Here is a 14798-nt window from a genome sequence, read left to right on the forward strand (position 1 = left end):
GTATTGATATTTCTCCCAGAAATCTTGATTCCAGCTTGTGTTTCTTCCAGTCCAGCATTTCTCATGATGTACTCTGCATATAAGTTAAATAAACAGGGTGACAATACACAACCTTGATGAACTCCTTTTCCTATTTGGAACCAGTCTGTTGTTCCATGTCCAGTTCTAACTGTTGCTTCCTGACCTGCATACAAATTTCTCAAATTTTACCACTTAGCTACCAGCAAAGCCCCATAATGTGTGTGAGAGGTGGTCAGATACTATGGTCTAGGCGGGAGCATCTCCATTTATTAGCTAGTAAACTTTTGTAAGGGACTGCTTTGGTGGCTCAATGGTAAAGACTCTGCCTGCTAATGCAGGAGACTTGGGTTCTATTCCTGGGTCGGGAAGATCTCCTGGAGAACGAAATGGCAGCTCACTCCAGTATTCTTGCCTGGGAAATCTCATGGACAGAGGAACCTGGCAGGCCACAGTCTACGGGGTCACAAAGATTTGGACATGACTGAGCAACTAAACAACAACAAGCAAACTTGTGTAAAGAGAAATTTCTCCTTATCAACTCTTAGGTTACCCTGGAGTCACATTTGTGTTGGAAAAGACAGGATAAAACCTTGATTCTCTGTCAGTATTTACCAGTTTTCAAAATCAGTTGGTTTCCTAACATTTTCTAAAAGTAACAGTGAGTGTTTTTGCATCACTGTGAAATCACAGATTCACACACATCTGATTATTTTTCATTGCAGTTAGTATTTTCTTTCTGATACTTAAACTTTCCCACACTTGGCAGGGGCAGCCTTGTTTATATTAGCTCATGGCTCCCAAGTTTAGAATTTTTATATAGTCAAATCTGCCAATCTTTTACGGTCTCTAGGGGGAAGAGTAATTGTGTCATGCTATGTCAAAGCATCTAAAGTATGAGAGCCTAGTCACCTATTAAATGAAGGAGTCAGAGCTACATGTCCTGTTCAGTAAGATTTCTGATATATTTTTAAAGCAAAAAACATAAGGCACAGAGTCTACATAGCATCTGAGGCTGTTTAGATAAGCATTATTAAGACTGTGTTTTAAACTAAAGTTAATTACATGTTCTTATCATCATAGCAATGGTTCTGGAGGGACTTCCCTGGCAGTCCAGTGGTTAAGATTCCTCACTTCCAATGCAGGGGCTGAGGGTTCGATCCCTGGTTTGGAAATTAAGATCCCAGATGCTTCGTGGCATAACCAAAAAAAGAGATAAAGACATGGTTTTGGAAAGAATCACATCAAAATCTTAACAATGGTTATTTCTGGGGCTGGGAGAAGGATTAAAGAGTTCAGCAGAGCTGTGATTTCTCTGTGTGCCTCTGTGTTCAGCATGGAAGCCTGGTTGAGGGTTCATCAGCATGTATTCCTTTTTTTATTGGGGATTTTCTTTTTTTTTTAATTAGTTTTATTGGAACTTAAATTAGTTTTATTGGAACTTCCCTGGTGATCCAGTGGTTGAGACTCCACGTGTCCACTGCAGGGGGTGTGGGCTGGATCCCTGGTTGCAGAACTAAGATCCCACATACCGCTCAGCAAGGCCAAAAAAAAAAGTTTTGTTTTCAAGTTCGGATTTAAAGTTTTGTCTTTGATGAAATCTTATATCTGCAATTACATTTGCAAATAGTTTCTGCATTTGGGGCGAAAAGAAATGAAAAACTGATTGGAATATCTAAATACCTAAGTATATATTAATGTTTATAAAAATATCATATTAAGTCCGACAGAGAAAGACAAATATCATATGATATCACTTACATGCAGAATCTTAAAAAATGATACAAATGAACTTATTTACAAACAGAAATAGAGTCACAGATGTAGGAAATAAACTTATGGTAACCAGAGGCATCGGGGAGAGGGATAAATTACGAGTTTGGGATTAACATATACACAGTACTGTATATAAAATAGGCTCCCCTGGTGGCTCAGATGGTAAAGAATCTGTATATAAAATAGGAAAAAAGGACCTACTGTATAGCACAGAGAACAATATTCAATATCTTATAGTAACCTACAATGGAAAAGAATCTGGAAAAGATTATTCAAAGTAACCGAATCACTGTTGGGCACCAACACAACATTGTAAATCAACTATACTTCAATTTAAAAAGTGGTTAAAGTTTTTTTTTTTAATGTAAAATATTTACAGTCTCAAGGGAAGAAGCATAATATATGCACACACACGTGACTCGGAAAGAACATGAGTCACGTGTGTGTGCATGTGTGTGAGCAGTTTGTAGATTCTAGTCGCTTACACACTGTCAGCTAGCCAAGGGGCCATGGAAAAGTCACTTACCTCCCTTGGCCTAAAAATTAAGTAGATTAGATCACGTACAGGTCAAAGTAAACATCATAACTAGAAATATTGTCACATTAGTGTGTTATAAAATGCAGGCGTCTGAAAAAAAGAAAAATGCGTGTGTCTACGCTGAGCTGTCAAATTTCTGAAGAAGGCCCTTGGATTGACAGACTGGCATGAAGAAAGACAATGGGCTTGGCCAGCCGGGCTACAGGTCCTTCTGAGGCACCTCAGGGATGAGGTAAGCCTCTTTAAGCCTTGGTTTCTCCACCTGAGAAGAGGAACTAATAACTGTCTTTCTTGGCTCACGGAAATGTGGGGAGAAATACAAATGAGGTAATACATATGAAAGTCTCCTGTAATCTGTGAAGCCCCATAAAAATATGAAGCATTGTTCTCTTAATTAGCCTTGAATATTGTTCACACTCGTAAATGTGGCCTTATTTGGGAAAAGGGCCTTTGCAGATGTAATCAAGTGCAGATGAGGCCACACTGGACCAGAGTCTCCTTATAAAGACCAGGGTGTCCTTGTAAAGGGTGTCCTTATAAAGAGAGAGCACTCCCGACTTGAGGGGGAGTTTGTCTCTCATGTTTCCTTATGTTCTGGCTTGACTCTTTCAGGGCCCATCACTTCTTACTGATGGTAAGATCATCCTTCTAAAGATCGCTGGGGATGGTTTTAATGTTATGTCCTTGAAGGTTCTTGGTTCTCCTTTATCAGGCCCTTGTCTATGATTCTACAGCTTAGAATCAGGCCCTTTTAAGAGAGATTTTTTTTTTTCCCGTGCAATGCTTGTTCTTTCATCATATTCCCTATGTGTAATTGAAAAATGGCTATTTTCAGAATTTGGAAACCATAATGAAAATAAATAGCTATTCATGGAATCCAACTGCCAAGTTTAAGTTTATAAGAAAATAACTTTTCTGAGAGAGTCACTGTTAGGCTAAATTTTTTATAACTAGTTACTCCTTTCAATTCCAAATTACCAAAGATTTTGATCAAGATTAAGAATTTGCTTTTTTTTTTTACACTTGATCTTGAAAAGAGTTCTCTTAAATGGGTTCCTGGGAATGGAAAAGCCATGTTTGAGTAGGATGATCTCTTAGTTAAGATCTAAATATTTAATAGGGCTTCCCAGGTGGCTCAGTGGTAAAGAATCTCCCTGCCAAGCAGGAGATGTGGGCTCGATCACTAGGTTGGGAAGATTCCCTGGAGAAGGAAATGGCAACCCACTCCAGTATTCTTGCCTGGAAAATCCCATGGACAGAGGAGCCCAGTGGACTACAGAACATTTAATAAACTGCCAACCTGTTTTTTACCATTTTCTCAGGCTGCCATTAATTATAGAAACAGTTTCTGAGGTCACTGACATTGGTTTTACATTCATCTAACTTCTAAGCCTCTGGACCCTCAAACAAAGGCTAGTTGCTGGGGTCTCATGCTTGGATCATGCCGACAGACACTGAAATTATGGCCAGTAGTCTGCGCCACATGTAGCCCACAAGAGGAATAGAATGGCAGTGTCAAAGGAGTACTGATTCTGTGTTGCTTAGAGCAGATGGAAATGAAATGTATTCAGAGTTCTCCCACACATATGATGGAGGCCAAAAAAAAGATGCACAAAGCTCGTCTGGCAAATCAGACCACATATCAGTGTCTGAAAGGATGAGCTGAACTAACACATATGACAATGGCATATTTTAAAAATCTTGTATATAGGTAGGTATTTAATATGTTATTAGTCTTCATATTAATTAACTATGACACTTGAAAAATTAATTCTCTACAAATATTTAGTGACACACAACTCTCCCATAAGTTACTACATGTTTGCCTTTTGAATAGGCCTGCAGTAATTGAAAGCATATCAATCAAACAATTAAGATAACCTATAATGATAAGTTCCAGTAAATTTGAAAATGGAATGAAAGGGATGGCTTATTTTTCAGGAAATGAAAAATACCCATACTGACTCAAAAGAGAGGAAGAAAGTATGAAGAGAACAGAAATCAAACTTTAAGACCCAGTCTTGCAAAGATATTGAAACAGGAGTCTCTTAAAGCCTGCTGACATGACCACATCACAGTCTTTTTTTTTTTTTTTTTTGAGAAACAACTGGGATTTAAAAAAATATATTATTATTTATTTATTTTTGGCGGTGCAGGGTCGTTGTTGCTGTTCAGGGTTTTTCCTAGTTGCAGTGCTCAGGTTTCTCCTTTTGGTGGCTTCTCTTGTTGCATAGCATGGGCTGTAGAACGCATGGGCTCAGAATGGCAGGTCCTGGGCTCTGGAGCACAGGCTCAGTAGTTGTGGCGCACTGGCTTAGTTGCTCCGTGGCCTGTGGGATCTTCCCAGACCAGGGACTGAACCTGTGTCTCCTGCATTGGCAGGTGGATTCTTGACCAGTGAGCCACCAGGGAAGCCCTGGGATTTTGTTTTTAATGAGGTAAGTTGCATCAGTACCTTTGAGAAAATAACAGTTACCTAGAGCATCCGTGGTTCAAAGCTGATTAGTCTGCAGATTGTGCTGGCTTGTCCTTGCCCCTCCACGTCCTAAATAAAGTGAAAGCGTTGTCTGTCTCTGGCTCCACTGAAATGCCACTGATGCGGTGAGAACTGGGTCCACCTGGAAGGATGGACTGCCCAGGCTGGTGGTCTGGACAGGTGTTGTGAGCATTGTGCCTGTGGATGAGGGACAGTACAACCCTCTGATGGGTCTCTCGTTCTGTCCTGGAACTTACATCCCCGTGTAATCAAAAGAAGAGGGCTAATCCAAAGCTGTTGTTAATGAGTTTTAATTCATAAAGAGAATTTAGCCTACTCAATATGAAAACACATAATGAAACTATGATAATTAAAGCAAAGTCCAATAACATAAAAAGATAAGTAATAGTAAGAATAGATGGAATGGAGTAACAAATACAGAATTTAATTCCAAAGACCTATTTAAGGTTCTTTAACGGGACTTAACATTTTTTTTCCTTTTACTCTGCCAACAATTTTTTAACCACTGTATCAAAAGTTAAAAATGGATTCAGACATTTCTCTTTCTTATGCTGCTTTTATAGTTCTCTCCTCTAGCTATTCCTGTAGTTCTCAGGAAAGGGGAGGGTTGAAGGGGTTTCCGGTGGCACCATGTCTGGGGGCAAGGCCAGGGCATCGTTTCTATAGGTGGCAGCACGTTTGTGGAGGGGGCGTCACTGTCTCCTGGGTCACCCAGGGCATCACTGAGCAGGACACAGGCGTGGCTCCAAAAGCTTTGCCACTGTGATCGTCAGTGCAGTTGCCCCCACATGCCCCACGATGTTGGTCCAGCAGGGGTGGGGTTGGGGGGACTCAAACTGGGAAGCGCACCTGTGGGAGGTCCTCACGGTGATGTCAAGGGATGTCCTGTCAGCATCCACCTCCTTGACCAAACTGTGAGCAACTTAGTGCAGGGACCTCCATTCGTTGTTTCGCTACTAGAATTTATCACAGCAAATGGCAGATTCTAGACAGTGAATAAATGGTAAATGAATGGATTCTAGGGGTTTCCCAGGTGGCGCTAGTGGTAAAGAACCCACCTGCCAATGCAGGAGACATAGGAGGCACGATTCGATCCCTGGGTTGGGAAGTTCCCCTGGAGGAGGAAATCGAAACCCACTCCAGTACTCTTGCCTGGAGAATCCCATGGACAGAGGAGTCTGGCGGGCTAAGTCCATGGGGTCACAAAGAGTTGGACATGACTGAGTGACTTAGCACACATGCATGAATAGGTTCAAAGGACCAACTTTTACCAGAATTAGCAGAGATGACAGGATAGAGTCACACTGCATCTTCACAATGACGCAAACAGTGGAATCTCCAGCTTACCTGATACTAACTCTGCGCCCCCCACCCCACTTCTCCTGTTGCAGCCAATGGGGTCAGAATGGATGGAGATGCGGAAGCGGCCTGTGTGTGCAGCCCAGGAGCCCACAGCCTGCGCCCCCGGCCAGCCCGGAGTAGAGAACCAGGGATCCAACGCTTGCTGCTTCTGCTGGTGCTGCTGCTGCAGCTGTTCCTGGTAAGCTGGTGGCTTTGTTATGACCATGCTTCTGACAAGAAAACGGTACCTTGAACAGTGCCAGCTTATGATGATTCAGTAAGTGCTTTGTAAGCAACTGCTGTGTGGCTGACACTGATGTGGGTTTTGTAAAGGACCACAAAAACAACAAAACAAACAAAAAACCAAGATGAGGGCTTCCCTGAGGGCCAGGGTTCGATCCCTGGTCTGGGAACTAGATCCCATATGTCTCAGCTGAAAGATCCCGCTTCCTACAGCTAAGACTGGGGTCAGCCAAGTGAATAAAAACACAAGGTCTTCCCTGGTGGTCCAGTGGTTATGAATCTGCCTGCCAGTGCTGGGGACACGGGTTTGTTTCCTGGTCCGGGAAGATCCCACACACCATGGGGCAGCTGAGCCCACAATTACTGAGGCCCATGGACTCTAGGGTCCCCAATAAGGTAACTGCTGAGCCTGTGTGCCTCAACTACTGAAGCCCGTGTACCTAGAGTCCGTGCTCCACAACGAGAGAAGCCACCACAGTGAGAAGCCCACACCCACTGCAACTTGAGAAAAAGCCAGCATAGCAACAAAGACTCAGCATTGCTAAATTTTTAAAAATAAATAAATATTAAAAAAAAAAAAGACAAGGCTGCATCCTAGTTCTGAAGGGACATAGTCAAGTCCCTGAAATCAGGCTAACTAATGTATATCAAATGTCTGAAGAACAATCTAAGCTAGCTGATGGTTGAATATTAATATCTGGGCAAAAATGGTGCCTAGATTGTCAAAAAGGAGTGAACTCAAGGCCCTCTACTTGGAGATAAAGAGTTTTTGGAGGAGTTACAATTTAATCTGGGTCTTAAAGATTAGGGTTATGAAAGAGCATGAGCCTGTATTTTATATTCTGCTGCTTCTGTTCTATTAATATTGTTTTTAATAAAGAAAATTATTAAAATTTATGCTGGACAGAGAGAGGAAAAGCTAAAAATATAGGCTAACTTACTGGGAGAGGAAGATACACTTTCATTGCTTAAAAAAGAGATACAACTTGACTGTTTGAGTCACTGCTGAAGATCTGGAGAAAGGGGTATAATTTACACTCAGAAATCACATGGGCATTAGATTGCATCTCTGAAATCTTGTATATGAAACATACCTCATGCCAACCAAATGTGCGTGTAGCTTTAGTCAATGAAACCATTGTAATGTACTTGGGCTTGACTGCAAGTTCGACCCACACTGTGCAGAAGAAGAAACCCTGAGATTGATCAGTGACAGAATCACACAAGGTGATGAGGGGAGCTGAAGATTGAAAATGAAAAGTCCAGGACAGTTTGTTTGATTTGTTCCTGCTTGCCTCAGGCTGGCATTAATTTCCAAGAAGCTCCACTCCGGTGGGTAAGCCTAGAAGTGCGAGCCTCCAAGGATAGATGGGACCCAATGCTGGGAGGTCTGTCCATTCGGAACAGAACCCCAGACTCTGGGGGGAATACAGGGCTGAGCGGCCTGGCATTCGAAGCAAGCCTTCAGCCCTGAGTAGGAGTCTCGAGGACCCAGCAGGGGACCAGAGGAAAGGATGTGTTAGCAGCCCCTACACCGCGCGTGTCTAGGACCCCGTAGTGGGAAGGAGATCCCCCAATGGAGAAGAGACCACGTTTAAGCCCCTTTTTCTGCACTTTTCACTCTGCTCATCAGGCTCAGTGAGATGGTACCTAAAAGATGCTCAGAGATGTCCCCATGGAGTGATGCTGGCATTTATCCTATCTACCCAGTCCCCCATCTGCTGCCTTGGGAGGCATAGGAGGCAGGATCGTGGCCTGAATAAAGTCTGGGACTGATGGTGTGGCGGGGGGGCAGGTGGTGGAGGGCCCCAAAGCAGGCTCCTCCTACTAGTAACAACTATGGTGAATAAAATATAAATCTATGCCTGGACGTCATCATCACAGCCAGAAACCGAGTATCATGTGGTATGTGTGTCTGTGAAAGATGAGAGCAATGTCTTCAAAGTATGGGAGCAAAGTAACAGAAAATTTAGTCAAACTATAACTCAGGAAGATGTCTTCAAAGAAGATGGACAAATAGCTGGTAAATACTTGAAAAGATGCTCAATGTCATGGGTCATTAGCAAAATGCAAATCAGACACAGAGCATGATACCCTTCGTACCCACCTACATGGCTAGAATTAGAAAGACAGACAACAGTAAGGGCTGGTCTGGGTGTGGAGGAACTGGAGCCCGCCAGCATCGCTGGAGGGAACGTGACATGGTGCAGCTGCTTTGGAGGAGAACAGTGTGGGACTTCCTCAAAATGTTAAAAATAGAGTCATCATGTGACAGTATTTCCACTCCTGAGTGTCTGCTCAAGAGAAATAAAAACAGACATCCACACACAATGACTACAAATAGCCCCAAAGTGCATACAACCTAACTGTTCATTTGTTTTACTAAAAGCATTATTATTCTAAATGTAAACTGTCCGTCATTCATGTAGACCAGAGTATTATATAGAGAATTTATTTTGCTAATATTTGCCTGTCGTACTTTTGGTTTTCTTAAGAAAACAAAGCAGAGTCATTTGTGTCACTTGTTACTTGATACAGAATGAGCTCAGCCCTCATGTGTGCGTCTCCTTTCGTGCAGTCTCACTGTGAGAAACCAGGAGGAACAAAGACTTAGAAGGACTTCCTATGAAGCCAGAACAGAAGACCTTCCCACCTGTGAAGAAAGGTAAAACGTCAGCGTTGAGCTCGCTGAATTGACAGAAATGCCAGCCTTACTATTTTTAATTCCTTATTATTTTTTCTTTTCTTCCAATTTTTTCTTGAGATATAGTTGACATCCAGGACTGTATAATCCTATGGTATACAACGTAAATGTTTAACTTGCATACGTCATGAAATGATGATCACAGTAAGTTTAGTGAACATCCATCATCCCATGGATGCCCAGCTGGAATTTTTTGATGTTTTGCCTTATATGTGTCACTAGAATAGTTTCTCTAACTGCAGTTTAATATCAAATCATAATGTTGTGTCACATTTCCACTCGGCACAATTCCTTTTAATTATTTTTTTTAATTTAAAAAAATGTTTTGACCACATTGCATGTGGGATCTTAGTCCCCTGACCAGGGATTGAACCCGTACCTGTGCTCCCTGCATTGGGAGTTTGGAGTCTTAACCACTGGACCACCAGGGAAATCCCAGCAGATTCCTTTCAATTTATTGTGTGACAGGGAGAAAAGTCAGTTCCATTATTAATCTAATGCCTGTTAATCACAAATATAAATTGATGCTTCTTGGCAAAACATGTGATGTATTTTATTTTTGTGTGATTCACCTTTTTAAATAAAAGAACATAATGAAATACACATTATGTTGAGGTTCAGGAAAATTTTAAAGGTCTATTTTTTCTTAACTCTTCTTTTATACTTTAGCTAATATATTATTTTTTGAAGTGTTTTTTTAAAAAAAAGTCGGAAAAAAACATATAAATTACTTTTCATAATGCCGAATTTAAAAGTGTCTTTTTTCTTCCTGTATTATCAATGGATTTATTTTCACTTATCGACTCATACCTTTTCTGCATGTGTTTGTATGTATCCAAATCCCCCTTTTCATAAGAATACCAGTTATACTGAATGAGGACCCTCCCTAATGACCGCATCTTAACTTGGTTAAATCTGCAGAGATCCTACTTCTAACACAAGGTCCAGGGTCAGGACTTCAGCATCTCTTTTTTAGGAGACACAATTCAATCCATGCATCTCTTTTTTAGGAAACAGAATTCAATCCATGCTCGTATTTTTGCTGAAGGCTTTAGGAATGAGGACAAGTCTTTCTCAGCCTGAAAGGGCCTGCGTGCACATTTTCATTCTCAGAGGGAAAAAGACATCTGTCCAGGGCCGAATTCCCATCAGCTCTTGATCCCTCAACTCCCCACACCCATTTCTCCCACCTGCAGCCCGGGTCCCACCCTGGAGGAGGCCAGCGCCTGGGCTCAGTCCTTTGACAAGCTCATGCTTACGCCCGCGGGCAGGAACGCCTTCCGGGAGTTTCTGCGGACCGAGTTCAGCGAGGAGAACATGCTCTTCTGGATGGCGTGCGAGGAGCTGAAGAAAGAAGCGAATAAAGCCATGATTGAAGAGAAAGCGAGGATCATATACGAAAACTACATTTCTATTCTCTCTCCTAAGGAGGTAGGTGCCTGCCAGAGGTCGAGGCCATGGGCACAAAGGACCCCTTCAGTGTCTGGTCACCCGGCCCGGTTACTGCTGCTCCAAAATATGGAACCCCCCTGCCCCCCACTCATCATAGACTTGGGCAGTGGTCCCAACCAATGGGTGCCAAGTGCCCTTGAAAATCTGTGAAAGATCATGAGCATTTTCCTGGGGAAAGTGTGCGTAACTTTCATCAGATTCTCCAGAAGGAGGTGTCTTTTTGTGTCTGGCTGTAAACACTGCTATAGGGGGAAGGAGAGGGTGGGACAAATCGAGAGAGTAGCATGGAAACATATATATATTACCATATGCAGTAGATAGCGAGTGGGAATTTGCTGTGTGACACAGGGAGCTCAACCCAGTGCTCTGTGACCACCTAGAGGGGTGGGATGGGGAGGGAGATGGGGAAGAGGTTCAAGAGGAAGGGGACATAGGTATACCTGTGGCTGATTCATGTTGATGTTTGGCAGAAACCAACACAATACCACAAAGCAATTATCCTTCAATTAAAAATAAATAAACTTTTTAAAAAAAGAAATACAACCTCCATAAGCATCACTTTTCCAGCATCGCCGAAAACTCATGGGAGATGCAGATTCTCACCCGCACCCAGACCCACTGAGCCAGAAGCTCTGCAGAGGCCCCACCCAGTTTAACCAACCCACCAGGGGCTTCCAACGCCTCTGAAGTTTGGGACCCCTGTTCTATAGGTTCAGTTCCTCCTTTGGCAGCTTAGCACTGGGGACGACCTTGCTTGGTTGGGATTTTTAAAAAGCCAAACAAGCTGTGGGAGTCGGGGGTGGATGTCCAGAGAGGACCATGTCTGATGAGCCTGGTGTTTCCCCCACGTCTGCCAGGTCAGCCTGGACTCACGCGTGCGGGAGACTATCAACAGGAGCATGGCCGAGCCCTCCCGGAACATCTTCGACGATGCCCAGCTGCAGATCTACACGCTGATGCACAGGGACTCATACCCCCGCTTCATGAACTCCGCTCTCTACAAAGACCTGCTCCGCTCCTTATCCGAGAAAGCAGTGGAAGCCTAGGATATCAAAGATATTTATTATTAATAAAATAATCCAAGAACTCGTGGGCTCCGTCTAGGACAGGGACTTTAGAGGTGGTAGTGTCTTCTGCTGGTCGTGCTTGGGCTGTTTGAATAACAGACGCTTTCTTCTACAGAAAACTGATACATTCACCAAGAAAACTGCAGCCACCTTTTCTAATCCTTTTGGAAAGACTGGGGCATGGCTGTGTAGAAAGGTTGTGTAGTTACATTTACGGTGGCAGTAGTGTGTTCTCAAGGGACAGAGGATACACAAGAAGACACCACGTTGCCTTCAAAGGGTACATCATGGGAACAGACAGGACCCAGATTCCCATTTTATAAAAATGTGATCGCTACCTGTAAAATTGGTACCCTGCTGTATCTTAGGATACATGTATGTATTGCTAAATGCATATATGTTAATGTGTAACTTACATGATTGATGTAAAGCGCTGTGCTCTTAACTGGATCAGCCTCAAAAGTCTGGTAAGAGAAGCAGTGTTTAGAAAATCCTTTTGTTGACAAGTTACCTTTATTTTTTATTACCAGAGCCTGCCAACCTAAAGAATGAATTTTCAACTTAGTGGCATTCATCACAAACATTCAAATAAGCATATTTCCTTTTTTAGTACTGAAAGAAACATGGGCATTTTCACTCTAAAAAAATAAAGCACAAGAGTTTTATCTCAGCCTTTTTTTGTACATGTAACTATTTGAGAAATAGATGGGGAAACAGTGTCAGACTTTATTTTTTTGGGCTCCAAAATCACGGCAGATGGTGACTGCAGCCATGAAAATAAAAGACGCTTACTCCTTGGAAGGAGGGTTATGACCAACCTAGATAGCATATTAAAAAGCAGAGACATTACTTTGCCAACAAAGATCCGACTAGTCAAGGCTATGGTTTTTCCAGTAGTCATGTATGGTTGTGAGAGTTGGACTGTGAAGAAAGCTGAGTGCCGAAGAATTGATGCTTTTGAACTGTGGTGTTGGAGAGTCCTTGGACTGCAAGGAGATCCAACCAGTCCATTCTAAAGGAGATCAGTCCTGGGTGTTCTTTGGAAGGACTGATGCTAAAGCTGAAACTCCAGTACTTTGGCCACTTCATGCGAAGAGTTGACTCATTGGAAAAGACTCTGATGCTGGGAGGGATTGGGGGCAGGAGGAGAAGGGGACGACAGAGGATGAGATGGCTGAATGGCATCACCGACTCGAAGGATGTGAGTCTGAGTGAACTCCGGGAGTTGGTGATGGACAGGGAGGCCTGGCGTGCTGCAATTCATGGGGTCGCAAAGAGTCGGACATGACTGAGCGACTGAACTGAACTGAACTGAAGATTAAGTAAGTACAGACACACTCAAGATTCTCTTTTAGTTCCCAGACCAGGATTTCATCTTTAGAGCCCACTGTTTTTAATCACAGGTGGACAGAATAAATTCATAGCTCAAGGTGAAAATACAGCCTTACAGATCTAAACCATCACTATAATGAGTGGGGAAGAAATGCATCCAGAAAGTAATTTGCATGAAGCTCAGTCAGTAAAGAACCCGCATGCAATGCAGGAGACCCAGGTTCAACCCCTGGGTCAGGAGGATTCCCTGGGGAAGGAAATGACAACCCCCTCCAGTATTCTTCTTGCCTGGAGAATCCGACGGACAGAGAAGCCTGAGGTCACAAAGGGTCGGACACAACTTAGCGACTGAACCACACTTGCGCCTCAGCCTTCACAGGATGGCCTTCCTCTTGGTCACCCCCTCCCTGGCCCTTCAGTCTGAAGACTTCATTATTCTTTTCAAGCCCCTGGTCCTCATTCTCAGCAAACACCTCCCCTCCTCCTTTACTGTGACCATGGCACCCCTAAGCCTCCATCGTCCTGACGACCTATACATCCACGTGGACGAGCATCCATGCCCTCTCCTGAGCCCAGCCCCAGTGAAGGTGCTCTTTCCCCCTTTCCAAGACGTTAAACCTCTCGTGTCCTTTTTTGTTGTTGTTACAGTTGATTTACAGTGTTAATTGATTTCTGCTGCACAGCAAAGTGATTCAGTTGTACCTATGTATATTCTTTTTCACTATGGTTTATCTGGATGTGAGAGTTGGACCAGAGAGAAGGCTGAGCACCAAAGAATTGATGCTTTCAAACTGGTGCTGGAGAAGACTCTTGAGAGTCCCTTGGATAGCAAGGAGGTCAAACCAGTCAATCCTAAAGGAAATCAACCCTGAATATTCATTGGAAACACTGATGTTATGCTGAAGCTTCAGCTTCAGTATTTGGCCACTTATGTGAAGAGCTGACTCACTGGAAAAGACCTGATGCTGGGAAGGATTGAGGGCAAAAGGGGGCGGCAGAGGATGAGATGGTTGGATGGCATCACCGACTCAGTGGACAGGAGTTTGAGCCAACTCTGGGAGATGGTGAAGGACAGGGAAGCCTGGCATAAGCGAGGTCACAACTGTCACAGTTGGACAGGACTTAGCAACTGAACAACAAATGGTTTATCCCAGTGTATTGAATATAGAGTTCCCTGTGCTCTACAATGGGATCTCATTGCTTATCCTTCCTATATAATGATAGTTTGCATCTTGATTCTGACTCCGTCTCCTAGGGTCTCATTTTTTTCCTTGGACAGAGAGGATGTCTTAGGGACTGAGGTATCGACACTGCCCTGCAGCCGCTTACACCCGAGTAAGGACGACAGATGTGTGGGGCAGAGACGACAGCAGCCGTGAGTACTGGTCCAGAGAGGAGCTGAGCTTTGGAAGCCTTTTAGGCCATAGGGAGCTTGTGAAGATGACCCGAGCTCCCGCCAGGCTCTGGTCCACCCCTTCTCACCTGGGAACCTGGTACTGGCTGACAGCGCCCAAGAATCCCCAGGGGAGCAGCCTCACATCCAAGTGCTACCTTCCTGCTCTGAGTCCACCCACCTGGCCCTCACGATCCATGTGCCGCCCCCCAAGCTCTTCCCTGGGTTCACTTGAGCGCCCCTTCCATTTCTCCCAGAAGTGTCAGTTGTGTCTGACTCTTTGCAACCCCATGGACTGTAGCCCACCAGGTTCCCCTGTCCATGGGGTTCTCCAGGCAAGAATACTGCAGTGGGTTGCCATGCCCTCCTCCAGGGGATCTTGCAGACCCAAGGATTGAATGCCCATTTCCTGTATTGCAAGCAGATTCTTTACCGTC

General features: G+C 43.7%; 1 protein-coding gene across 2 annotated transcripts in view; it reads left to right on the plus strand.

The window, feature by feature from the left end:
* The window catches only part of RGS20 (regulator of G-protein signaling 20), a 29540-nt gene extending 17234 nt beyond the window's left edge, over positions 1-12306 (plus strand). Inside the window, exons 1-5 of one of the 2 annotated variants that reach the window (XM_010838957.1) lie at positions 4747-4770; positions 6221-6369; positions 8992-9078; positions 10314-10548; positions 11427-12306. In XM_010838957.1, the coding sequence (XP_010837259.1) occupies positions 6224-6369; positions 8992-9078; positions 10314-10548; positions 11427-11615 (657 nt within the window). In that variant the 5' untranslated portion in view covers positions 4747-4770; positions 6221-6223 and the 3' untranslated portion in view covers positions 11616-12306. Of the gene's footprint in view, positions 1-4746; positions 4771-6220; positions 6370-8991; positions 9079-10313; positions 10549-11426 lie in introns of those variants that run through there. The other variant, XM_010838956.1, reaches the window with a different exon arrangement.
* The last annotated feature ends 2492 nt before the right edge of the window (positions 12307-14798 follow it).

The sequence above is a fragment of the Bison bison genome, unplaced genomic scaffold (assembly GCF_000754665.1).
Source record: "Bison bison bison isolate TAMUID 2011002044 unplaced genomic scaffold, Bison_UMD1.0 scf7180017864108, whole genome shotgun sequence".
NCBI lineage: Eukaryota > Metazoa > Chordata > Mammalia > Artiodactyla > Bovidae > Bison > Bison bison.